This window comes from Fundulus heteroclitus, chromosome 12, assembly GCF_011125445.2.
Source record: "Fundulus heteroclitus isolate FHET01 chromosome 12, MU-UCD_Fhet_4.1, whole genome shotgun sequence".
Lineage (NCBI taxonomy): Eukaryota > Metazoa > Chordata > Actinopteri > Cyprinodontiformes > Fundulidae > Fundulus > Fundulus heteroclitus.
Window position 1 is genome coordinate 14719972 of NC_046372.1, and position 27933 is coordinate 14747904.

Consider the following 27933-nt stretch of genomic DNA (forward strand, 5'->3'; position numbering starts at 1 on the left):
TGCGGAAGTAAACATGGATTATAATGCTGGCACGCATTTTGCGGCCATTAATTTATTTTCTAACCGGAGCTTTCTCTCCACTGACTGCTCTCCTCATTGTAGTCCGCTATGGGTGTCGTCTTTCTTCCCGCTTCTGCATAGCAGGACGCAGAATAGTGACGTTTGTCGAGTATCGGTGACGTACAGGTCGGATAAATGCGACCCGGCCGTACAGACACAGGTCGCATTTGAAAAGATCAGATACGTATCGGATTCAGGAACACATATCCAAGCGGCCTGGGTCACATTTTAAAAAATTCCATCTGTGTCGTTCAGACTGTCATGAAAAGATCAGATACAGGTCGTATATGGGCAAAAAAAAAATCGGAATTTGGTCACTTCAGGCTGCAGTGTAAACGTAGCCTTTGAAATGCCGCAACAAATCTTTGGGCAGAACTCTATCTACTAATTCTAAACATCAACTTCCTGACTAAACGAAAAAAGAAAGAAACACAGTTCCATTAAAAATCTGAAGAGAGGCCACACTCTGTGTCTGTCTCTGTACCTTTGCCTGCAGACGGCCACCCAGCGTAGACCTAGCATGATAGATCACCACAAGTACGTCTCCTTGAACTGTGACGTTGAGGGGAATCACTGCTCTGCCATCTTCTGTCCTGAAATCCCTGAAAGGAAAGAGAGGCAGAGAATTAACCGGATTTAAGAGATATGTAGTTTTACTCCAGCTAAACAGAAGCAAAACCCTGCAAGGCCAAACATACTTCATCCTGTCATACTCCTGCGAGGTGGTGAGGACCCTCTCGTCTCCCACATAGACTTCGCAGAACGGCCTGCACCCATTGCGCTGCTTGTTGAACAGCGGCACCGGTGTCATGACGATGGAGTGAATGATTACGGGCTTGCTATGAGGGATAATCGGCTCCTCTGCCATCATGTCGCACATGTACTCTATGTACCTGAGAGCAAAAAGCAACGTTTAGGGATCGGCATCGTTTTGTGAAACAGCTCAAACATGTCAGCATACATAAAGCGACCGGCATGAATTTCACAGTTTGAGAGCAAAACCCCCACACAACATCGTCTGCACACTGGGTTTCGTACCTCTTGTGTGAAGGGGAAATGCCTGGCGGGCAGCGTTTCATCGAGAACATGTAGACGGCGGCCTCAGCTGTGGTGAAAAGGCGACAGAAACACAAGAAAGAGCAAACTGCCACTGCTGATGCGGCTCGGCCGTCCTACAGAGAAAAAACAAAAACAAAAATGATAATAGCATTTAAAAAAAGACTCCAGCTAGCACAGTATTTCTGTTTCTAAATCAGGTAAATCAAAATCTTTGCATGTTTAGTCTCAAAGATAGTTGGGATCGGGGCCTCTGGTAATAAAGAATAAAAATAATCTCTGTGTTATTTTTGACTAAGACATGTCATTTAAATCCCATATTAAACAGGTTTCCAGAGTTTCCTTTTTTCACCTCCGGAATATCGCCAAAATTAGAAACATTCTGTCCAGGAGTGATGCTGAAAAACTAGTCCATGCATTTGTTACTTCAAGGCTGGACTATTGTAATTCTTTACTATCAGGAAGTCCACAAAATGCAGTTCGAAGTCTTCAGCTGATTCAAAATGCTGCGGCAAGAGTTCTGATGAAAATCAACAAGAGGGATCATATGTCTCCAATTTTAGCTTCCCTTCATTGGCTTCCTGTTAAATCAAGAATAGAATTTAAAATTCTCCTTCTCACGTATAAAGGCCTTAATAATTAAGCTCCATCATATATCAGAGCTTTGATTACCCCGTATGTTCCTAACAGAGTACTTCGCTCTCAGACTGCAGGTCTGCTGGTGGTTCCTAGAGTCTAAAAGTAGTCTCTTTCAGTGTACTGCAATTTTTAAACACATCTCCAGCAGCCCTCAGTTATAATGTAACAATTTTACACCTGAATACCCATGAACAAACTTCATGTGCAAGGCTCCATGCTCCTCGTTTCTCTTCAAACTGCTCCAAACAGATTTCACAGATTTTATCATCAACAAGCACGCAATCCTCTCCAAATTTGTTCCTTTTTTCCGGCTTGCTGTAATTTCTTTTAGGGGCTTGCTGTAATTTCTTTTAAATTCACGAGGATGGAAACAAACACTCATAATGCATCCGTACATACATGAATAGCTTAGCTCTAAAGAACAAGACTGATTTTCTCCTCCATTTCCAAGCGTGCTTGGGGACTGGCCGACTCACCAGACAGTGCACTATACAGATGTTCCTCTGGTCCTGTTTGAGCCACAGATGCATGTTCTTGCACACGCTGTAGAGGCTGCGGAGGTTGGGGGCGCGGCGCACCTGCCAGTTGCACTCTGAAACCTGGACATAAGAAACACGAAGGCACGGTGAAGAGACTAATGGGATCCTTTCGTTATGCTTTCTGAAACCATGTGCAGTAACAAGTGTTGAAACAAAAGCTACAGATGGAGTTTTGCTGGGTGGCATAATCATGTATCCTAAAAAAACATGACCGTTCATACTGAGCCCGGTTCTGCTGGAGGTTTTTCCTTCCCGCTAATGGGTGGTTTTTCTTTCCACTGTGGCTGTATGCTTGCTCAGTATGAGGGATTGCTGCAAAGCCATGTACAATGCAGACAACTCTCCCTGTGGCTCTACGCTTCTCCAGGAGTGAATGCTGCTTGTCAAGACTTTGAAGCAATCAACTGGTTCCCTTATATAGGAAATTTTTGACCAATCTGTATAATATGATTGATTTGACTTTGTAATGTGCCTCGAAATGACATGTTATCATGATTTGGGGCTATATAAATAAAATTTAATGAATTGAATTATACACATGTCTCACCCTGTTGTGGAATCGAGAAGGCCGGTAGGATCGTCTGGAGAGGTTGTACACGGCGTAGTGGCCGGCGTGACGGGAGTCCAGGAACAGACGGACGTCCTCGATGTTGTTCTTTATTGCGGACTCCACCCCTTCTGCTGGGAAAGACATCACTACACACACACACACACACACAAAGAAACTCGTCAGCGACTCCAAAAACAAAGGTTTGTAAGGTCACATGTCGTAACAGGAACGACAGAATGGCTTTCAGAAAAACAGCAAATCAACTTGAAAAAAAGGGAGTTTATGAAAGAAGCTTCATCTACCTGCTATTCTGGAGGTGATGTAGGAAATATCCAGGTCTCCTTTGGCGTAGCTGCGAAAGAAGTTAAAAGGAGGGACTTACAAAACATGCGGAGGACACAATGGAGGACAAATCCATAAAAGAAAATACTTTGAGATTAAAGGAAGTTGCTTGGCTAATGCCTTAGGAGAAAGCACACAGACATTTAGCAGCTAGCCTAATGACAGAACCAAAATCCAGAGATGGACGCCGTTCTCTTACAATACATAGCCGTCACCCTGATTTTCAAGCCCTTTAAACAAACTCTAGCAGTTCGATTGGTACATTTCCCTTCTGTGTAAACACTGGATTTTGAAGGCACCACAAACACTTTACAAAAGACTCAGAACTACAAACAAAAAATGTGTTTTGTAATATTACACACCGGGCTTTAAGACAGTTTTACAGAATTTACAAAACACACTGCAACATATGAGAAGCAACACATCATGATTCGGAAAGCAGAGAGTATCAGAGCCGTCTAATCCAGCTAGAATTAATATTATGGCACAGCATCAGGACACACAAGGGATGCTGGTTAAAGGACACATGAGGGTGAAACGGTTACTTGGTAGGCAGTGGAGTCAGAAAAACCATTCAGAGTTTATTTATTTGCTCATTCAGACATCCATCATTCATGATGTATGAACATTTTGAGTAGTACCACATGTCTTAAGACGTAATATTGATAAATACAATATTAACGATAGACGCTCCTCCTCCTCATTGTTGGTCTAACTATGTTTTAACTCCATTTTCTGTCACTGAGATGTTTAGTTATACCTTGACTTTTTCATCCAAAACTTCACTTACACAATTTCTTCTTAGAGCCAACTCTAAAAGTCAACTTTATTTTTCTTTTCAATCCTTCAACTACTTATCAAAGATGACAAATAGTCATCCTTAATAATAATATTGATAAACTCTAACTAGGTTTGCAGACCTCAGAACTGATAACATGGCTGTTAAATTTGCTGTTTCGAACAATTGTTCCACTATTACTTAAAAAGCCTTAAAAGAAAAAAAGATTACGACATATTGAGCAGATGTGGGTAGTAATTAGTTACATTTACTTGAGTAACCTTTAGAACAAAATGCACTTCTAGGGATAGTTTTACTGCACAGTACTTCTTACTTTTATTTGAGTAATATTATAAAGACATATCACTACTCTTGAGTAAAATTTCTGGCTATGCTCTCCACTGTGAGTAACTTCACTGAATAAAGAACAAACTTGTCCAAAAATGCACCAGAGACACACATTTAAAAATATTCAATCAGTTGTTCTGCTTAGTTACTCAGTACTTGAGTAGCCTTCTTATCAAATACTTCTTATTAAATACTTTTTACTCTATTTCTTGGTTGGCTACTTTTTACTTTTCCTTGAGTAAAAATATGTTGAAGTAGTGCTACGCTTACTTGAGTAAAATGTTTGGCTACTCTACCCACCTCTGATGTTGAGGCCTTTCTTTGGTTCATTTAGGCAGCAAGAGAGAGCAAGACTGAAGGTAAAGAACAGGAAGGCTTGACAGATTAAAGTTGCTATGGTTTATCTTTTTTGAGCTTTTAACTCCTGGATAGGGCTGGGCGATATGGACCAAAAATAGCATCTCAATATTTTTAGGCTCAATGTTGATATACGAAATTTATCTCGACATGATTTTCTTCTTATAAAGCAATTAAAAGAGCATCTCTGAATCAAACCTTTATCCCAAATGTGTCACAGGCACATTTATTTTTAATCAAACAGCTGCAGATAAATTTGAGAAACAGCCGATAAATAACCTACAGGAATACATAAAAGTATAATGCTAGCGTGACATACACCATCTTGATATAAACAATATAGTCTAATTTTATATCACCTTTTTTTTTTATCTCGATATTTTTAAAATCTCAATACATTGCCTAGCCTTGCTCCTGGAACAAGCTCGATTTGGAGACGGTAGCTATTTGGAAATCTCAATTATGGTAAAGTGCGTACATTATCTAAAAACTCAAAGACAGGCCTAAATGGTATTACATTACGCTAACAACAGGTTCAAATTCTGTAATCAGTTTCTCTTTATTTTTAAATTATAGTTAACACTTGTTTTTTTACAGCAACTGCGGTGTGACCTCAGCCCCTAATATAAAACAAGTTAATGACTGTTCAAGGCAGGAAGGCTAAATAATTATATTCTAAATCCCATCCATCCATCCATTTTCCAAACCGCTTCTCCCTCATGGGGTCGCGGGGGGTGCTGGTGCCTATCTCCAGCGTTCACTGGGCGAGAGGCGGGGTACACCCTGGACAGGTCGCCAGTCTGTCGCAGGGCAACACAGAGAGACAAACAGGACAAACAACCATTCACACACACACCTAAGGACAATTTGGAGAAGCCAAGTAACCTAACAGTCATGTTTTTGGTCTGTGGGAGGAAGCCGGAGTACCCGGAGAGAACCCACGCGTGCACAGGGAGAACATGAAAACTCCATGCAGAAAGACCCAGGGGTGTACTCGAACCCAGGACCTTCTTGCTGCAAGGCAACAGCGCTACCCACTGCGCCACTGTGCAGCCCTGTATTATATATATATATATATATAGAATATATACATATATTCTAAATGCTGCTCTAATTTTGAAATAAAGCTCCCTCATTTATAAAATATACAGATAAGGGAATGGTTGAGTATTGACGCAACAGTAGGAAGTTTGGTTTTAAAAATACTCGAAAGCTGAATTTCCCTAAAGTTACAAAACAAAGTGCGTATTGAGCTACATTATCTTATCACACAGGATGCATCTGGTTGAACTGTATTTTTATTTTCCAATCATTTCACACCAGGACACTACCTGTCTGATTAGCCACACATCCCCCAGCATTCATTCAGCTGAATTATTGAGTGTGTGAGGTTAGGATCATGAAGCTGTGATGACGAACACAGAAGAGCAGAAGCTTTAGTCAAGCTTTTACCCGTCTAGATCAAACACATGCTGCGGGACACAAACAGCAACGCATGAGATGACAAACTTCACCGACCCATATTTACCTCGGGTTGCTAGTAGATGTACACAAAGTGGAACCATGAGGGATTGGGATAGAGAAAAGAAACAACATACAATAAAAATAAACAAAACAACCACATAAATGGAGCAAACAGATGAGAGAGTAACTGAAAGGAGGATCATAACTTTATAAGAAGTGTGGAATTTAGCTGTTAAAGGAACACTTTGCTTATTTTTTACAGGTAATCTCATTAATCTGGCATATCAAAACAACAACAGAAAAGACAAGCCACAAAATGTTCCTTTAAAATAAATGTGAGGGGGGGGGGGTAGGAGTGATTGTAAAGGGTTATAAAGACAAAGAGCAGATAAACACGTTTAATATTCAATTTCAAAGGTTGATGCAAAAGCTATTAAGAATAGTAACCACTAACTGACAAGGATTATACCAAAGGAGGTAATCAAATATTCAAACAGTGTCAGTATTTTTCCCCATGCTCAAGGTTCCCACACATTTTTTCATATCAAAATTACCATCTTTTTCAAACCCAACTTTCCAGACTTCTCATTCCATAAAGCTCTTTTTGAACTAGAAATACAAAAGTTCTCCACAAGCCGATAGCAGATACTATAACTGAAGGCATCAAGTATGGTTGAAAGCAGATATTTATTTACTTGCACTGAATAAAAATGACATTTTTTGGTGACTGTCTGTTCAGTTAAGGCTGAGTTATAATCGCACGCCGGGTTGTCGCGCAGGTCTGTGCGGACTGGGCGCGAGCCCATAGAAGCGCTGTAGACATTTAAATTTGACACGGACGTAGGTGCAGTACTCTCCCAAAACACAGAGGGGAGTACCCAACATAACCGGTGAAATGCAGAAAACAAGAGAAGAAATAGTTGACACCACACATCCAAAATGGCTGGGTGCAGTATTGTAAACAATCATCATGAATTGTTGGTGCGTTTATTGCAGCTAAACAGAAATAAACGACAAGTTAGAGACATAGAAGATGTTCACCCGTTGTATACAGAAAGATGGGGAACCTGTCTGCAAAGCCCATAGGGATCATCTTTTTACATAAAAAGGTTTAAAAACACGTTGCTTTATTTAATAAAAGCCGATTGCTTTACATACTGTGGGTTGTCGTTTTGAACTTGATTTATGTTGCAGGTGATGGAAAAAGAAGTCAAAACCATTGTTTGTGCCAGTAAACTTAGCCCGTATAGACACAGGCTTATGGTCCACACAGAGAGGAGGAAGCTGTACCTCCAAAAGCAACATAAAAAGCCAAATTACAGAATGCCAGAGCACACGAAGACAAATTAAGCTTCAATATCTAAGATATGTCCCATGATTGGTTGGAGCTAAAACTAAAGCGTTTGGCCATAATGATCATTGTTACAATGGATTGAATGACCTAAATTTGGAAAGGTTTACTCCCATTTAACATCAGACAGAAAGGAAAAAAAATTACAGTGTATGGAAATATCTAGTTTCAACTGTATAAGCACATATTTCATATGCAATTAGGGATAGGTACGTCTCACATTTGAATTGATAAGGTACTGATACCTGGGAATCAACATCTATTTTCGGTATTTCTGTGTGTGTTTATGTAAACTGTAAATGTCTTGTACTTGTATAGTGCCTTATTAAGTCCGACGACCCCAAAACACTTTACACTAGAGTCAGTCATTCACACCCTGACGGTGGTGAGCTATGTTTTTAGCCACAGCTGCCCTGGAGCAGACTGAAAGAGCCGAGGCTGCCATACATCAGCGCCACCGGGCCCTCTGACCACCACCAGCAGACAATGCAGGGGAAGTGTCTTGCCCAAAGACACAATGACGGTCAGAGTGGGGAATCAAACTGGCGCAAAGCTGACAGTTACTCTGGCGTCACCGTTGCATGTGGTAATAAATGTTAATTAGTTTAATGATATAATTTCAAAAAACTTTGCATTTATATGTAAATTATATAAACACTGAAATAATTATAAAATATATGAACTTCTTTGGATCTACAAATTAACCTAAGGAAATAATTTAAGAATTATAATACTGTTTTACTGCCTTAATCATCATGGCTCCCAGAATAAAATACAGCTCTGACTACAATTACCCGCTGCCATGCGGCTCTGACTCCACCCAACAGGTATAACCCAAATTGCGCATGTCAGCTCCGCCTCTTTCGCAGCTGCCCACTGTATTGAAGAGGAGACTCCCAATCTCAGCTGAGCGCCCCGTTCAAATATCAAATAATCCGATCATTACGCGTGTTTACTTGCACCAAGCTTTATTCAAAGTAGAAACTCTCTGACTTTAACGGAGTTGTTGAATTTCCATAAAACAACCACAGAAGCTTCGTATGTTTGTAAATTTGTATGTTTTACCAAAAATACAGTTGTCAGAGGCACAGAGTTAATCAAGTGAATAAGTAAATAAAGCTGTGTGTGAATCAAATTCAGGGAACTATTTTAGTGTAACAGTTTCAGAGGGGGAAAAAAACCTATAAAAAACCAACATTTATACCGCTTTGTAAACTAGTGTAGGATACATTTGAAATGTGAAAAAGGAGTGGATCTCCTCTCTGCTCTGACTGAGGGTGGGTTTCAGGATCAGACAGCTGCAGCAGCCTATTACACTGCAAAAAGGGAACTAAAAGTAAGTGAAATTTTCTTGAAATCAGTGTATTTCTCCTTGATTTGAGCAGGAAAATAAGTCTATTTGCCAATGGAATAAGATTTTTGCACTTAAAATAGAAACAATTCATCTCCATCGTCTTATTTTAAGTGCAAGATATCCAATTATCTTATTTTAGAGGTAAAAATACTCATTCCATTGGCAAATAGTCTTATTTAGCTCCTCAAATCAAGGACAAATACACTAATTTCAAGAAACTTTTACTTACTTTTAGTTCCCTTTTTGCAGTGTAGATAGTGCTTGAAGAAGTGGGAAGGGGCTCACAACAGCACTTGCTGCTGCCTCAAGACGGTGACTGCAGAATGATTGGTGCTTTCACGGAAAGTCACCAACACAGAAAAAAAAGTAAGTAAGTAAGTAAGATTTGCCGCAAGTGGCTTTTTAAAAAAAAGGGCGCTAGAGGGGTCTGAAATGTCGGCAGCAGTGCCCAGGTGCCTCCTCAGATTAAAAGTATTCCCACCGCTGGCCTTGGCAAGTGAAATCTGCATCGCATTTTCAAAGGTGGAGCCAAGACTTTTGAGCATTTTCTATCACTCATGCTTGCTTTGTTGACCAGACCAGCGGCTACTGACGTCATTACGCTCTTGCGCATGCAATGCTGTGTTCCTGTCGGGCATGGAAAATCGCCCACTTTTCCCCTCCCTCAGCGTCACAATGATGTGTTTAAGTACTGAGAGTTAGTACAGTTTGATTTCACGTAAATAGGTACTTGGTAGTACCGGCATAATTCGGTCGGTACCTATAAAAGTACAGAATTCGGTACCCATCGCTATATGCAATAGTATACAAGTATCGATAAAACAGACATAGATGGATGGGAGGGTAAATGGATGAATGGGTCGGTGATAGGATGGATGACAAGAAGCCGATGGACAAATGTATGGATCTTGAAAGACAGGTGGATGGATATAAGTTTTAAACATATATAGACCAAAGTCTGGAATACCCTTTTACCCCTTATTTTGACCCCAACCTGGACAATACTTTAACTGAACGGCATATTTTTCCAGACAGTGTAGGAACCACATGTTATGCCAAGAAAAAGTGCAAATGAAGAAAGCTTGTCATGACAAATAAAAAAAAAATAAAAAAATAAAGAAAACACATCCAATGCATTAAAAGGTGGAGTGCCTTACTTGGCTACTGATTGAATGACTTTAGAAGATGTATCTTTAATGTTGGTCAGGATGCGTTCTGTTCCTCCCTTCAAGAGATCCAGGAAGCCACTTCCTGCTTGGTCAGGATCATACACTCCTGTGCATCATGAGACAGAAAAAAAATAAAATAACAGAGTGAACACGCCGTTATCAATTAGCAGGCAATTACATGCCCCTTTAAAAGCACTTAGTGGTCCAACAAAGAACAGAAGCAGAAAATGGATTGGATAAAACTGTTCAGATCATTCAGATTCTTGATGTTTTCCAGGGATCCACTTGGAGGCAATCGCCAAAGGAAATAACAAACACGCCCCACTTTTCAACAGATGGTTGATGGGCAGCACAGAAATCCTCTTATTAGGCACACTGGAGGTTGCCAGTGTATGTGTGTGTGTAAAGATAAGCTCATTACGGTAGTTTTGGCAAATGTACAAAAATAAAAAAAACAGAATAATAGGGATTGTCTTTTCCACAAAGTCCCTCCAGTTAAGAAAGTAGAGAAACAGGAAAGTTGTTTTTGCTACGGGGATTTTTACCTTGCTTTTTTTGTTATTCTACCACTTCAAAAGCAAAGATTGAAAAATATTTTCATATTGGAGAACTGCCTTGATGGCAAAATATATATATATTTTAGTATTTTCAATGTAATTTTATTTATAAAGCACCAATTCATGAAGCATGTCATCTCAAGGCACTTTACAAAGTCAATTTCAATCAAATTATACAGGTTGAGTAAGATTATACAGATTGGTAAAAAATTTCCTATATAAGGGAACCAGTTGTCCTGACAAGCAGCATTCACTCCTGGAGAAGCGTAGAGCCACAGGGAGAGTCGTCTGCATTGTTGATGGCTTTGCAACAATCCCTCACACTGAGCAAGATATGTTCTAACATTTTGTTATTTTGATTGAGCAAAATTGAAGATTCAAAACATTGAAATTTAGTGGTGGTTTTCAGTTTTGTTTTTCTTGAGAGGTGTATCCTTTTTTGTCATTCTAAGAAACAATGGGAACATAAGAAGCTCATATCAGTTGGGCTATCTGCTGATATCGGTTGGGCTATCTGCTGATATCAGTTGGGCTATCTGCTGAGGTAGCCGAACTGCTGTTAGATGCTTAACAGCCATGCTACTGTTGTAATTTTAAGTAAGAGTCTTGATTAGAATTGCACAGCATGCCTCCTTTCAGCCAACCAGCAGTGTACAGCAGCCAGCTCCCAAAAAAAATAATATATATAAAAAAAATAAAAAAAATCAACCATAACAAATGATTAACCCATAGGGACAGTATGATGGACAACTTTATCCGTTTTGAAAGCGTAAGTTTTAAAAACCTTCGTAAACCTTATTACTGGTAACTGTCCAATGCCAAGTTCCACATTCTAATATGTGATCTTATGGCGCAGTATTGCTTTTAACCGATCCATTTTGTTCTCTCGTCTTTGTTTAACTAAACCTGCTAGCTTTCACGGATCATGAAAGACATACTGAAAAGTCTACTTGCTCAGTACATTACACAGGTTATATGACAGCCTTTCTAAAGGCGTTTTATGCTCAACACTATAAAAAGAATACTAGGAAAACAAAGCTAGAATCCACCATTAAAAGTCACTGTAACACATGACAATTTGGATTACACTTTATAAACCCTCCCTCATTGGTCTAAAGGGCAAAGAAGTTTATATTCCTCAAAATACACAGAATATTACATGCTTTCAACTGCCATGAGGGAATTAGCAGACTTTCTGTGACACCAAATAATATGGCAGATGGGACTTTATGAGAGAAGCTATTAAATGAGGCGTGGTCAAGAGTTTAAAAACAAAGAGGAGCTTAGATGTATTTACAGTTCAACATCAATATCACATGATCTGCTACTTTGTTTGTATGCAACACTGGAGATTTAGGGACATTCTACAAGTCTGTGAAAGGCATGCAAGCACCTGCAAACAACACTCTGAAGAGCTTTACCTGCATTGTTATGCACACTCTGGATCTGCATGGGCGGCTGCACTCCGTTGTTCCCGAATCCTCCATTCTGCTCCAGCAGCTGTAGACATTCATAGCCATCGTAAACTGGACGCCAACAGTAATATGTACTCAACATCGTTGCAGGAATTGTGAGGAAATAATAAAGTAGGTAAGAAAAAATAAAAATGGCAAAAAGCTGCAACAACTGCTTGATGAAAAAAAAAAAAAAACAACAACTATGGAGCTGCAGCTGAAGACTTCCTGGGGAAAAAAAGACTTGAAAAGAACAATTCTTTCAAAGCACCACCAGAAAGTTGTTGACTAAATAAAAAAAAAATCAGTTTCCCAATTTGGCCAAAGGCAGCCCGGGAGCATTAGCGCCTCTCTTCAATGCAAGACATCTATTGCATTTCCCAGTGCTTCCATCTCGCCTCCATTCTTTAAGTTTTCTCCTCTCTGCTCTCCCGCTCCATATGTCTCTGCTGAACAGCAGCAGAGAGTGGAGGAGGAGGAGATGCAGGAGGATCGTAATCTCCTTATGTCCAGCAGGGAAACCCTTTCTTAGCCCTAATCAGATCAGCGATCGCCTAAATCTGCCAACCTCCTCCCTCCCGTGCACACAGCCTGGTCGGGAGTCAGATTTTAGCAAGAAATTTGGAACGATTGAGGTGAACTTTTGGTGAACTACTTTGCTACTAGCCCAAAAAAAAAAAAGCAGTTTATTTGTAGCAGAGATTTAGAGGAGGATACTGAACACTGATCCAGACTCATCTGTTAGAGAATTACTGCAGATCAAAAAGTTGAAGGAATGAGACCCTGTAAACCTGCAGATTTCAAACTAAAATCAGCTTTAAGAGTAAGTACAAGGATTTGAGTTGAAAATCACAAGATTAAACCTCAATTTTGAATCTGATTATAACATAAATCAATAATAATAATAACAATGCCACTAAACATATTAGTATCGTTTCGTGTTTCTGATCAAATTTAGTCCACCGGTTTCAAATCGCTACGTTTCTGCAGCTATGAGCACTTTGTCAGCTAGTAAGAAAGGAGCCAGAAAGGGAGAAAACTGACTCCTTTGTACCACAACAGAGTGCATGTGTTGCATGAGAGACTAAGTAAAAGGAACCGCATCAGCAATTTGAGGGCACACAGCGGAAGGAGCCGTGAGCCGCTCACAGGCTTGCAGACAGATGAGCAGTCTTCAAGACGATTCATCAAAAATACACCCAAAAAAGTGGGTTTCAACAAATTAACTTCAAATATCTAGAGAGTTTGTTTTTTTTACAAAACTTAAAAGAGGTTTGGACGCTCACTTCTGTTACTGGGGACTTGGGGTTGACGTTGCGAGCAGCTGCGATCTCCTGCAGCTGGTTGACCAACTCTGTGATAGAAAGCCTCTCATCAGGGTTCACCTTCAACATGGAACCTATAAAAAGGTGAGGAACGCGTCAGAGATTTGTAGGATGAGGAGGAGGGTTTTAAGCAAAATATTAAAATTAAGCAGGCAAAATTATACTGCAATTAAAAAGAAAAGCACAAAGTTCCAGTCAGAAGTTTACATGGACTAATCACAGGCAGAAATTACACTAATTTGGGGCTTTTTCTTTTTGTTTAAAATACAAAAAAGTTTTTAAGTGTAATCCACACATGGCCAAATTATACATGCATGCTCAGACATACAATCAAATTCAATAAAAGCACCTTTAAAAATAATAACCTTCAAGCAAGGATTAAGCATAATTTTCCCTAAGGCCACATTTCTCAATTAGAAATGTTCTTTTTATTGGTCTGACATAATATTCTCATCTCAAATGTCATGTTTCAACAGCTATAAGCAGAAAATCATCCTAATTGACAACAACTAAGGTTGTGTTTAATTAATCTATACACATGTAATGTGTATAGATTAACTGTATTTTACAGTGGAGTTACTGAATTAAACAAACTTTTCAATAATTAATTTATTGAATTTGACTATAAACATGCAAATAGATGACTAGGGCTGAAAATGTTAATCAGATTAGCCATGATTAATAAATTACTCAAATAATCATAATCGTTAACTGGCGTTTACAGACTTTAAAATATGCCATTTTGCTGAAAGAACAACATACTTAGAGCAGTAATTAAGCCAAAACTGTACAAAACACACACAAAAAATAATAAAATAATGATCAATAGCTGCCACTGATTTTTGGTTACAAAAAACGTTCGGACCAATCACGTTGCAGTATTGTGGTTTAAAGTGGGACATACCGGTGTGACAAAAGCAAGAGAGTGCAACACATTATCAATCTGGCAGGCCAGGTTATGTTTTATTCATTCTGAAGCCAATTAGGTTGTGTACTGGATCATTGTCCTGATGGAAAATACAAAAGTGCCAAAGTTTCAACCATATGAACCAAATAGTCCGCCTCAGAGCAAAGGGAATTATTGTGTTCAGGAACGACACAGGAATCACCCTGACTAAAGTCTGCCATTAACTGGAAACTATTGCAACACCGGCGCCACTCTCCACGGCGAATCGGGTTTTGCATTCCTAAGAGGGTGCCAATAAAGAAAAAACAAAACAAAACACCTGCTCCACAATAAAACACTTAGAAGTTTGACTGCCCACATGGACACGCCCCCGAATTCAAATACCTTTAAACCAGGCTAACATTAAAGCTACAGTTGGTAATCCTGTTCAGAAACACTTTTTGTTATACTGGGTAAAATCGTCCTATCATGAAAGTAGTCAATACATTATGTATTCAGAAAAAGGAGGTTTAAAAATAAAATGGATCCGTGTGAGAGCTGCAGGCCAGGAAAAACTTTAACCAATCCCTGCCGTTCAGTCCGAATGGCAGGGATTGGTTAAAGTTTTGGTCCTGCCCTCACCCCCCTCTGTCCCTCAAGGTCTGGGGTATCGCCTCATCTATTGGTTGTCCCACATGCCAATCACTCTGACAGGCTCACGTAATGCCAGTATACCTGCACGTTCCTTATTATCTTCTGCCTGCTGGCCATGCACTTCCAGTGTTTTTGTATCTGGTTAGCTTAGCGGTTAGCTTCGGTGTTAGCTGCTCATTGTAGCTCCGCTGCTCTCACCGTATACTTTGAACATGGCTGAGAGTCGCAAGGAGCGAACCACGTCCAGGTTTATGAGAAGAAGAGGAAGACCTCAGTAGAAAGAAATAAGACCAGGGTGGATTTGGAAGTAGATTACTTCCATCCTGGGTGACAAGTGAGACTGATTTTGCAGTAAATGTCTTACTTATTGCTCCTTTAAAGCCAGGAAAAAAGAAAATTCAATAAGCGCTACCATTTCACATAAGATTAAACCAAAGGTGTAAAACTCCACATGTTTTTCTGCTTCAACAGTCAAATGTCCAGCCAGAACTATGAAAGAAGCTTTCTGCTGAAGGTAACAGTTGTATAGTATATTATCAGAGCACACACACAAAAAGAAAAGAAATGTTGAAACAAAATTTAAAACCAAAACATTAGTGCACGTGAACTTCTTACTGGAATTGTGTTTATATGCTCTAGAGAGGTTTGGAGCAGGACAATAGCTATAAGATAGCAAGCACATTGCAGAAGCCATGTGGTCATGAAAAAAATACAATAAAGACAGTTTAGTAATTCTCTTGAAAAAGACAACACTACAGGACAGTTCAGAAATGTCATTTTCCTGAATGAAGATAAGCTTTAAACTGTATTTTCTAAATCTGTTTCCTAATGTACTGCTGCATTTTCATAAACAGTTGTGATGTATGAAATATTTTATTTTACATGTGGGTTCATCAGAATTAATCAGATTTTTTTTTAACCACAGAATGTAATAATTAAACCAACATAGAATAACAAATCAGAAAAGAATAAAGGGACTAAACTGAATAAGCTAGATCAAGTTTAAAAAAAAAAAAAAGAAACACGCATTACGTACGTATAAGGTCTTGAAACACTGTGTATTTGACATCGTTCTGAGGGATGGAGTATTTTCCATTGACGATCTGCAGTTTAGCTCCGTCCTCAAATGGATGCTGCTTAAAACACAACAGGTAGAGGATGCATCCGAGAGCCTGCATGGAGGAACAGATGATAAAAGAGTAAATTAAGACAGTTTTTCCTTTCTTTTCGAAATGAGACTGAAACTTAAAAAAAAGGAAAAGCGAGGAATTTCCAGGCCCTGACCCAGATATCTTGTTTCTCGTTGATTGGAAAGTTCGAGTACAGATCAATCATCTCCGGTGTTCTGTATGCTGGAGTGGTGTTTCTTGTAATCTGCAGGGGAAAAGAACAGCAATAAAAAGAAGAATTTAGATGGAGCCACATGTTTAAATCCCGTCTTTTCCAATAAATTAGTAGAAACTTATTTTTGTTTTTTCTAAAACCAGCATTTTATGTTCACTACAACACTATCATACAAGCCCATTTGCTCATTAATTTAGCATTCCTGATCTAAAAACATTAGCAGACTTCATTAGATTTCCAATTTCTTGTGTCCTGAACAGAATGGTCATTTGAGGCAAAGCTCTCGGTAATGCATGCGTGTCTGCGTGGTTATGGTATTAATTTGATTCATTTAATCCACCAGTGCTTCCTCTGGTTAGTTAAATCAAAGATGTCTGGTTCCTATTCGACACCAAGATGTCATTTCTGGAGCTCTAGATTCAGTGAGAAAAATGGAGATGTCACCTAATCATCTCTTTTGCATAAATTGGAAACATGTATTAATACATTTTGAACTATTAAACATTCTCAGAATACTGGGGGAAAAAAATTGGTTTAGCATTAATTTTGACTAATGTTCGCTCTCGTTTTTTTTGGTTTGTTGTTATCAGGTCAGATGTCAATTAAGGCACCATCGAAGAGGCAAAAAAAAAAAAAACCATGATTAAAGTTATACACATGGTCACATCAACAGCATTAGATTGGAGCCTACAGTAGAGCTCATGAAGCAAATGAAGTAATTTTGGCCGTAACGTTACTTTATGTTATAGAAAAAAACTCTTTAACATCATAAAAGATTGTGATATTACAAGAACAGTAAGCCCAATTACAGCATAATATTTAATAAACATAAAATTATTCGTGTGAAAAACATTTGAGGAATCCAGTGCTGGAGGGGACATATAATGTTTTGCCTCATTATTTGTAGCAGAACTTTAAGTCCCTCTGTGGTGTAGCGGGCTGATATGGGGAACCAAGATTCAAATCCCGGTTGCGTCAGGAAGAGAATCCGGAGTGCGAGTAAGTTGTAACGACTTGCTGTGGTGACCCGTGAATAAGGGGGAAGCTAAAGGACTCACATGCGAGCAGAACTTTCTACGACTTAAAGTGACAAAGACCAAGGGAACAGGTTGTGGACATGAGGAGGAACAGAACATCAGCAACATGGAGTCAGTGAAGACATTACCCAACGCATTGGTATGTTTCTAATTTGAATTTAGAGAGGTTTGTGTGTGTGTGTGTGTGTGTGTGTGTGTACCTCATCCTCCACCATGGACCTCTTCTGCGCAGACCAGCTGTAGTCGGGATAATGTGACACTGTGGTGGCGCTGCCAAAGTCACACAGCTTGATGGTGCCCTGGTTACTAATCAAGAGGTTCTCGATCTGCAACACATCAGAGGCAGTCTCATTCAGCACAAGTGCATATTAATGGGGTCATCGCCCGGCCCCTTTTTTAGAGCGTCGTTTAGGGACCGACCAACCTTCAGGTCTCTGTGGATGACTGGAGGCTTCTGTTTGTGCATGTGCTGCACAGCACGGCACGCCTGGTAGAAGATCTTCAGCACAGTGTCACATGACATGGGAGCCCTTTGCTCCACGCGCTTTATAAAGTCCACCAGCTGACCTGAGGCGGAGCACACAGAAGTAAATGCATCATAACTTAAAACGACAATATTTTATACAATTGTTAGATTTTGTGAAAAAGGCTTTTGCCAATGCGTATAAGGAAATACATAAAATATTTTCAGTATATTATATAATAAAGAATGAACAGAGGGGGAGGGAGGAGACTACTAAGGTGCTTTGATTTGACAAAAAAAAAAAAAAAGCTAAACTAGGGATGAGGAATCAAGAAAATTTAATATACCATAATTAAATTTAGTTTAATTTATGTGTATTTAGATATTTTTTAAACATACCTGCACTTCAAAAAAAATAAATAATTAAGCATGCAGACTACTCTGATTGACCAAAGCTCTCTAAACAAACATTCTCTGTATTTCCTACATTACATTCAATGTGTTGTATTCATTGAAGAAGAGAATTATGAACAAGTCAAACATAGCATTTAATAGTTTTAGTAAACAGGGTTCAGCTGTTTGCAAGTACAGAAGCTGGAAATTCTTCAAGGCTTCAAGGAAGTATTTGATCCATCCTGAAAAGATCAATCGAGCCAATAAAAAAGAAAATATTAATTGAAGAAATCTGGGTAGTATCTGAGTCTTATTTGTGAGTTTTGAGTGTTACTGCAACCCCCCGCCCCCCCCCATATTTTTTATAATATGAAAAATCAAACAAATATATTTCTAACTTTGAATATTGATGCATATACCCCATTTTTAACTACTAAGATACTTGCTTACAAAGCTGTAAAAACTGCTGAATGAAGGGTAGGCCTTCTGTAACGGAACAAAAGGAAGTGGAGCAGGAAATCAAAGGCCACGCAAAAAAGTGAGACTTTCATCACCAATTCCTTCTGGTTTCTGAGTTCCTGAGAAATTGCAACGTCACCCGAATTAGCGCAACTACGTTTAGTGCATGAGTAAGCCCAGAGCGCGGTATGACAAGGCAGACAGAGGAAGATGGGCCAACATTTGGGGAAACTGTCTGTGTGCTGTAGTGGGAGTCAGCGTTTACCTTTACACAACTCGGTGAGGATCAAGAACTCTGCCTGCCCGGTGTCCGACTCCTCCTTACTGATCGACGCGGCCGAGCAGAACTGAACCATGTTTGGATGACCCGATAGCTTTTTCTAGGAAGCGTGAGACACCATACAGCATAAAATTCAGATTTGGCCTTTTGTGCAGTACAAACCAAAAAAGACCCAGACCCTTTTATACATCCCTGTCTGACATTAAAATCGACTGCACTTCCCCTGTTTTAGGTCCGTTAGTGTCGACAAAATTACTGTTTGTTAAAAATGTCAAAAACAATGAGAGAGAGCATTATTATTAGAATATTTTGTAAATGAATACGTGTGTAATCTTTCTCTTTGTGTTTGGTAGACTTTTTTGACTGCGACTTGGGTATCAACAAGCTGCAGACGATAGTTTGCTGGAGATTTGGCCAATTCCTCCTGACAGTACCGGGGTATGGGAGCCAGACCTGCTGGCTGACTTACCACTGATCTCTATTATACACTGATTTGCCCGAAAAACCGAAGTCACTGGCCGCTATCTTGCTACTCCCTACTCTCACAGAACCCCACAGGATTTGGTTGCAACAACAAGCAGTTTTCTGGCTGTGTGAAAACGTTTCACAGTACTGAGAAAGTCATGTGCTGAAATATTTTGCATTTTATATATATATATATATATATATATATATATATATATATATATATATATATATATATATATATATATATATATATATATATATAAATAAAATGCAAAATATTTCAGCACATGACTTTCTCAGTACTTGATAGTTTTAGTACATAACATAAAAGTATATGGCATTTGACATTTTATAAGTTTTAAGCCCCCCCTGAACATGAGAAAATCATCGTGATTCGATGCTGTAGCGCACATATTCCCTAGTTACTAGGGGAAAATAGGGAGTACCAAGATGGCGGCTGGTGGCTTCAAAGCGACTCGTTCTAACAGCGGGCAATTAGCAATCCAGTGTATAATAGAGATCAGTGTGACTACCCCCCACACACTTTCAGCTCTGTCAAACATTTTCTATGGCACTCAAGTGAGGGCTTGGTTAAGTCCACCCCAATACAATTTCCTCCCACTTTGGCAGAATACTTAAGGTCATTGCCCAAGCTTTAACTTCCTGGCTGATATCTGTTGCTTAAAAAAAAAAAAAAAAAAAAAAAAAAAAAAAAAAACACACAACCCCACAAAACGAAGCTGCTACCCTACCAGATGTTTCTTTTTTCATGCCACATCAGGAAGTTTGTATGTGAGCTGATGCCTTAAAATACATCAACAGGTGTGCTTCCATTTGACTCAGATGTTGTGGCTTAACCAATGCCCCCTTAGAAGGCCTCTTAATCTGGGTAGCAACAATGAATAATTGAGGTGTTCCTAAATGATTAATTAAACAACAAGGTTTAGTTTTATCTAATGTCAGAAAGTTAAGGAGAAAAAAAAAGGCTACTTTTGCTCATTTGATCTGGCTGCAACCGCAAATCAAAAGCCGTCCAACTGTGCTGACGGTATAGTTTGTGAACTGGCAAAAACAAGCGTCACATTTTGAGTAGGCTGCATTGTTGAAGAATAACTGGAATTTTGGCCAATAGATTTGTGTCAAATTGCCACACAATGTAATGCAGTAGCCTTTTTTGTTTTTCCAATATGCTAATTATATAGTTTTCAACCTGTAAATAATGAATTTCTAAATTCTTTAAAGATATTTCTCCTTTCACATTCTGTTTAGTTGTCTCACAGATGATAAAACAACATTAACACCAACCACTGCGAATACTGAGAAATCCCTCTTGTATTGCAAATGCCACGTCTGGCCTCGCCTCTAAAATAAGCAGGTGACTCTGTATAAACTGCAACCTAAACCCAAGCTTTACTCCACTAACCTCAAACATGTGGCTTTGATTTTAACTCGGCTGTTTCACAGGGGAACACTTGCGCAATACTGAGACAGAAACTTTCAATTATGATCCTCAAAAAAAAAAAGGGCGGTCAATCATACCATGAAGCAGACTTCCTGTATAATTTCCTTGTTCTTCTCCTCCTCATTGGACAGCAGCCTCTGAAACAAGAACGTACAAAAGAAAAAACGTCATTCAAAGCAATCCTGATGCTGGGGATGCTGACGGACAGCTGGTTTTACAAACCTCATTCTGCATTTTCTCAGTCAAACCACATATGCATTTATTCTGCATTTCATTTTTGGTCAACGGCTGAGTTTTTGAATCTAGATGCATCTTAAAACAACAGTTCTGAAGCCTTTCAAACAGAATGTGAAAAACCACAGTTGGGTATAATCTCCTGGTGATATGAATATCAAAGTAGCTGCCGCGCAGGCAGCAAACCACGGATGTGTGATTCAGTTTCGGTACGGTATCAAAGAAAACTTTTGTCATCTATTGTTTTCAAATGTGCAGTTTTCTGTCCGGCTGATTGCACCAAGTCGCTGACGTTGAAGCAATCCCTCCTCCTGAGGAAGCGTGAGGCAACAGCTCCCGGTGGATTGCACCGAGTCGTTAAATTTGCAGCAATCTCTCATCAAAAGGCACGTGACTGCAGTGGGAAGGAACAATTCCCTTTTAACTGGAAGAAACCTCCAGCAGAGCAAACCTACGCGCACATTTTCTTTTTTTTTTTTTTTTTACGCACACATTTTCATTGAACACTGCATTAAGGCTGGACGACAAAGACCAAAAATAACGTCTCGACATTTTTAGGCTAAATGCCGATATATGATATTTATCTCAATATGCTTTTTTTCTTTTAATAAATTATAAAAGCATCTCTGAATCAAAGCTTTATCCCAAACGTCTCGTAGGCACATTTTTTTTAAACAAACAGATAAATATGAGAAACAGCTGAAAAATAGCACACTGGAATACATAAAAGTATAATTATAACACTTGAATACAACCATATAAACGATATAGTCTCATCTTATATCTCTTTTTGTAAAAATCTCAACATATACCCAAAAACGGATGAAATTAGTAACTAACTGTGCTGACGAGGCAAAACGGCTGATTGTAATGATTAGGTTACAATGCCAGGTGTGCAATAACTTTCTTTGTTTTGAAACAACAGCGAAAACCTGTTTAGCTGCAGAGGTGTGTAACACTCCTCTCTCACACACAGCACATTGTCATCTCTGCTCCAGATAGAAACAATCCCGGATTTTATCAGTTGCCGGTGTCAGCCGGTCAGAGCTTTACAAAAATCAGTGATTTAGAACCGGCGCGTCTCCAATAATCATTGAAACGTGTACCGAAATTACAAGAGGGCTAGAAAAATGTTCAATCAGTGGGCTAAACGTTTGAACTGGATATTTTGCTTCTTCTCTCCCACATGTACCCTCCACCACCGGATGTGGTCTGCTGCGGAGGCGTCATCGGAAAAGAGGAAGGGAGATTGTCTACAGGCAAAACGTAGTAGATCGTGGCATCAAAAAGAGCAGTCTGAAAAAACTGAAACCACTGTGCTCTCTTCAGCACACATCTTGATTGAATAGCAGGTGAAGTTTTTATATATATATATATATATATATATATATATATATATATATATATATATATATATATATATATATATATATAAATAAAACAGGGACAAAAGTTCAAAAAGCTTATTTCTACATACAGTGCCATGCAAAAGTATTTTCATTTTAAGTCTCAAATCTCAGGTAGGCTGACACCGGTTTTGGTGAAGAACATCCAAGTATTTAGCACCGTCCACCATTCCCTCGACTCGGCCCAGTTTGCTGCAGAAAAGGGGTGATAGGTTTGTGTCAGACATAATGTTTTGCTTGGTCACATTTTAGTCTCCTCTGACCAGAGCACCTTCCTCCGTACATTTAGGGAGTCACTCACGCGACCTTTATCTAATCTATAAATCCCTGAATGGCTTAGCACCTGTAATACATCACAGACTTGTTATCAGCGTATCAACCCTCCAGACCACTAAGGTCTTCTGGCTTTAGCCTACTCCGCATACCTAGAACCAGAACTAAACATGGAGAAAAAGCATTTAGTTCATATGCTCCGTTTATCTGGAACAAACTTCCAGAAAACTGTAAAAGTGCAGAAAACCAGAGTCCTTTTAAGTCAAGATTAAAAACACATTTGTTTAGGACTGTTTTTGACTGTTCTAGTTAAACTGTTCTTCTGAAACAGCATTAGTTAAACTTTTTTAGTCCAACTGTGTATTGATGTTCTTTTTTTTGTTTCTACATTTTATTCCTACTTGCTTATATTCCGTTTTATTTTCCTGTATTTTAATCATGTAAAGCACTTTGCATTGTCTCTGTACTGAATTGTGCTATACAAATAAATTTGCCTTGCCTTTATGCAAACTCAAAATGTACCCTCATATATTACTACTAATGTTTTTTTTTTCTGGCCACTCTTCCATTAAAGCCCAGCTCAGTGGAGTGTATGACTTATTGTGGTCCTGTGGACGGATCCTCCAGCCTTTGCTGTCAACCTCTGCAGATCCTTTATGGTGACCTTTGATCTCGGTGCTGCCCTCTTTGCCTTTTCTTTGACTTCAGGTGGGCATTCTTCTCTTGGCTGGTTTGTTGTGAGACCATCTGCTTTCCAACTGAAGATGATGGATCTGATGGCGATCCGGGGGAACATCAAAGATGTGGATTTTTTTTTTTTCATGACCCCCACCCTGACTTGTACTTCTCAACAACTTCGACCCTGACTTGTTAGGAAATCTGCTTGGTCTTCATGGTGTGGTGCATCTTGCTTAGTGCTGCTGCCGTCTTTCAGAGGGGGTGCGTTTATACTGATCATGTGACACTCAGATTGCACACAGATGGACTTTTGAAGGGAATTAGTTGCAGCAGAACTTTTTAGGGCCTTCATGGTAAAGGGGTGAATACATACGCATATGCCATTTTTTTGTTATTGTTTTTTTCATATATATTTTTCTCATTTCACTTCACTGTGAAGTGAAATGAGAAATGAGACTGTTAATGCTGATCCATGACGTAAATGAAGCAACATTTAAAATAATAATTTAAATTACAGGTGGGAATGTAACAAAAAAAAAAAAAAAGCAAAGGGGGGTAAATACTTTTGTAAGGCACTGTACATATTAACAATAGGAACAAGTTTAGTCAAATCAACAATTCAGTTTAGAATACTTAGTTCTGCATATAACTCCTCTTACCTTGAGGGCATAGTCTTTCCCACTGCTCATGTCCTGGGCTTCATATACAAAAGCAAATCCACCTATAAAAGAAATAAAATTAAGGAAAACTATAAAGAAAAAAACCCCTGGATGTCATTTTTTTAATGTTAGTCTTGAGCGTTCAGCGCATGGCAACAGAAATGTGTGATGCGGACCGGGACGTGCTGTTATGCAATCCAACAGAATTACTGTCCAAAATCAACTTCACGTGCTTAGGCCTAACTCGCTCTGACGGGATTGCTGTCACTGCTAAAATAGTGTCACAGCTAACAGATGGAAAACGTATCCGACATCTTGTTTTCACGTGGCTGATTCCACAGGGACCGAGCTGCAGCTCAGGACCAGAGAAAAACCCTCAGACCTTCAGCTGAAGTTCTGCTCGACAGATCGTCCCACAGTCTAAAACCCACAGCACCACCGCGGTCTTATCTGTAGATCGCTGAGCCGCCTCAGCAGAGCAATTTGAGCTCAAGCACCTTGCTGAAAAAAAAACAAAGAAACAGCAAAACTTTCTGCCCCACAGCTTAATTCTTAAACCTGCTGAAAACACTCATTTTCACTCGTGGGGTCGTAATGGCCAAGATGGTGGCTGCAACCATAAGAGCATGCAAACAGAGAGTACAAAACATCATAATTTGGACGTTGCAATGTGTTGGATGGAGTAAAACTGTGAGGCATACTTTACAGTTCAGTGGCCGGAAAACTAAGCGTGATTTGGACTCGTTTTAATGAATGCTGGAAGGCAGAAGATAAGCTTCAGTGACTCCTCAACAACCCACCGTCTAAAACAACGGAAGCGCATGGTCGCCGCAGCGACGGGTAAATCAACTACCCACCTTGCTTTGCTCGGCAAAAACCTAAAACAACAGGTCCAAGTCTCTCTAATCTTTAACAATTTATTTACCCAAGGATGGCTGTTCAGGTGTGCGCGAGACGGGTTCGTTATCCCAGCCCTGATTTAGTGACCTAGTTTGGGATTCTACCCGGTAACCTGATAGCCGCACGCGCAGACGCACACATTTCTGTCGCACGTGCAGGACGGGACGAGCTCGTTTTGATTTCTGAGCCCAGCACGAACTCTGCACTGAAGAGTCCTTGGCATAAAGAGCAGACAGCTACTGAACTAGTCTTTTTTTAATATTTATTAGTAGCAGGGTTAAAGAAGGAAATGAGCTACACCTGTACAAGAGAATAAGGCAGGAACCTGAAAAGTCTCTTTCTCCTTTTCCTTTTTTAAACTACGATACTCCTTTGTTCACTGACCTTTTGAAATCCCTTGAAATAAATTAAATCTTTATAAACTTTGGAAAAGATATATACATATAGGAACTTGCAGGTGAAAAGGCAAACAAATCTGATCAGTTAGAGCAATTTTTTGTATAAGGCTGCCAAGGATGTTGGTACAGCGCAACAAAGAAACCTTTCAAACAGCAGGATGTGAGTTTGAAAGAGCGGGTAGATTTAATGTAAAATGATCTCCGCTCTCCTCTTTCACCGGTTTAGTCTGTCTTTTTTTAGTTTTTTTGTTTTGTTTTGTTTTTTTGGCCATCCAAAACCAGTCAATTTTAGGTGCTGGTAGACAAGCTGATAACAAAAAGTTAACTTTCTGACCACATTATCGCCCTATATCTGTCAGCCATATTGAGTGATCCAAGCAGTCTATTTATTGCTTTTTATTTTTCATATCAATATCTTAAATATTTTCAGGCTGTGGATTTTTTTATGTTTTAGCATTTTTACTGATAAGTTAAAATTGGATTTCCTTTCTGCTGTAATTCCACTGGGACCAATTTGTCCTGAGAAGTCATGAGAGGTGCTAACAGGCTACAAGGCAAAGAACATTCTGGCTTTCAGAGGACAAAGTGTCTCTATGAAGAACACACTTCTTACAACACAAGTAATAAAAAAAAAAGTTTAAAAATGTCCTAAAAAAACCTCATTTGGCTGTTCAGAAATATTTCCAACATAGAAAGCGACTAAAGTGAAGGTGTAGAAACTATAACAGAGCCTCTCTTGAGCTCAATCTTATTTTTATAATGCTGCTTTTAAACTACAAGTTGTAGCTTTAAAGCCTGTCTGATTGGCAGCTAATAGCTGGTTTCATTTCTATCACTGGGTAAAGATCAGACTAGAGGGAAAAAAGAAATATGTGGAATAGTTTTTTTTTTCATATCAGAATAAAGATCTTATAGACAACATGCATGTAAAATCTAAATCTATCAGTATTATCGCAGCACAGCAGTCTTTTCTATTTAAAATAAAATCGAGTGGCTCACGTGATACATTTTTATTTCCATTTCCTGTGTAAATGACCATTAAACCATGATACGTTTACCTTTTGTTCTTAGTACTTAACAAGACAGCAATGCCCCTTTCTAGACAGTAGAAAACATGTTTGTTTACATAAAAGACACTGATCTGAACGCTCAAACGTGAAGTCTACGTATACAAAAGGAGATGAAGCGGATCAAGGATAAGTAAGTAAGTCAAACGGGAAGGGAAAATAGCAGAAAAAAAAACGCTTAAATGCTGCATTTGGTCCTGTGGCGTTTGTCCTGTTTAAGATGCAACCCAACAACCGCTGTCAGTGTCTGACCTCACGCGTGACTCTCTGGCAAAGATCGGCCATTGCTTTGGTTATTGGTGCAAATATAACATGTTACACCTGCCTGTGCATGTTAAACCTGTTGTGATTTTTTAAGGTACACATCTATAACGCGGTGCAAAAAAAACACGCGAATCGCTGTCAGGGTCCAGGACTCGCCGTCAACCAACGACATGCAGCAGGTGATGAAAACAGAACGAATCGAGCTTAAAAGCTGTTTCACACCTCAGCCATCGGTTCACAGCCGGTCAGACTGATCGAAACCAAATTGTCACCTGGCGTTCGCTAGGTGAGTCGCGGCGCTCCGTTTGCTAACCAACGCAACCCGACGTTGCTAGCCAGCTCGGCTACCTAGCATGCCCCGTTTTGCCAGCCGTGTCAGCGGGAGGCTTCCTCACCTTCAGCGATCACCCGTTTTATCCTCAGCTTCATGTCGCCGAGCTCAACCACTTGTCCGACGAAGTCATTCTGGTCCCGGCCGGCCCCTCCGGACGAGCCGGGCCCGGCTAGGAAATCCAGTGCCGACTGGAACAGGGACATTTTTTCTATCCGGCGTCCGTTTTCGGGCCGCCTCTTGAACAGGAAACGAGCGACCCCAAAATCCCTGCTGGCTCAACACAAACCCTCTACGCCGGCCTACCCGGTTAATGAAATGTCTGATATTCGGGTGTTATTCTTCCTTCATTTAAAACAGACATCCTCTTCCTGCCGCTAAACTGACGAAGCAGCCATCATATCGGCACCGACAGCTTCCGCGAAGAGTCGAGGTGACGTCAGACACGATCCGATCACGTGACCATAAAAAAAACAGTGCGGGGCAAGGCGCTTCGTTTTAAATGAAAAGCCGCTAAGTAAAGCAGGAATTAACTATAAATAGGACGTCAAGGAAGTGTCTTTTAAAATTCAAATATATCCTGCTAAGCATTATATGGTAAAATTTTAAAGAGACACATTAAACAAAATAACAGCAGTTGTGGTGGTTTTCCAGAAGCCGTGACACATCTTTTCTGGCACTGCCTTGTCACACACAGGCAGAGGTGGGTACTAACTATTTACATTTACTCAGTTGCATCTATTTGAGTAACTTTTTGAACAAAATGTTCTTCTATGAGTAGTTTTACTGCACTGGCCCTTCTTACTTTTACTTGAATAAATATTATGAAGAAGTACCTCTACTCTTACTGGAGGAAAATGTCCGGCTACTCTATCCACTGTGAGTAACTTCACTGAATAAAGAACAAACTATTTTCAACCAAAAATGCACCAAA

The 27933-nt window shown here is 39.5% G+C and overlaps 1 protein-coding gene across 2 annotated transcripts in view; it reads right to left on the reverse strand.

The window, feature by feature from the left end:
* The window catches only part of gak (cyclin G associated kinase), a 39076-nt gene extending 11642 nt beyond the window's left edge, over positions 1–27434 (reverse strand). The window contains exons 1-18 of one of the 2 annotated variants that reach the window (XM_012865595.3): positions 27064–27434; positions 24040–24101; positions 20867–20926; positions 18845–18959; positions 17689–17831; positions 17465–17590; positions 16168–16257; positions 15920–16055; positions 13305–13417; positions 11986–12064; positions 9996–10113; positions 6198–6206; positions 3147–3196; positions 2842–2990; positions 2232–2354; positions 1099–1232; positions 759–953; positions 545–662 (exon numbers count right to left, since the gene is read on the reverse strand). In XM_012865595.3, coding sequence (XP_012721049.2) covers positions 545–662; positions 759–953; positions 1099–1232; positions 2232–2354; positions 2842–2990; positions 3147–3196; positions 6198–6206; positions 9996–10113; positions 11986–12064; positions 13305–13417; positions 15920–16055; positions 16168–16257; positions 17465–17590; positions 17689–17831; positions 18845–18959; positions 20867–20926; positions 24040–24101; positions 27064–27205 — 1962 coding nt within the window. In that variant the 5' untranslated portion in view covers positions 27206–27434. The remainder of the gene's footprint in view (positions 1–544; positions 663–758; positions 954–1098; positions 1233–2231; positions 2355–2841; positions 2991–3146; positions 3197–6197; positions 6207–9995; positions 10114–11985; positions 12065–13304; positions 13418–15919; positions 16056–16167; positions 16258–17464; positions 17591–17688; positions 17832–18844; positions 18960–20866; positions 20927–24039; positions 24102–27063) is intronic. The other variant, XM_012865596.3, reaches the window with a different exon arrangement.
* Between the last annotated feature and the right edge of the window lie 499 nt (positions 27435–27933).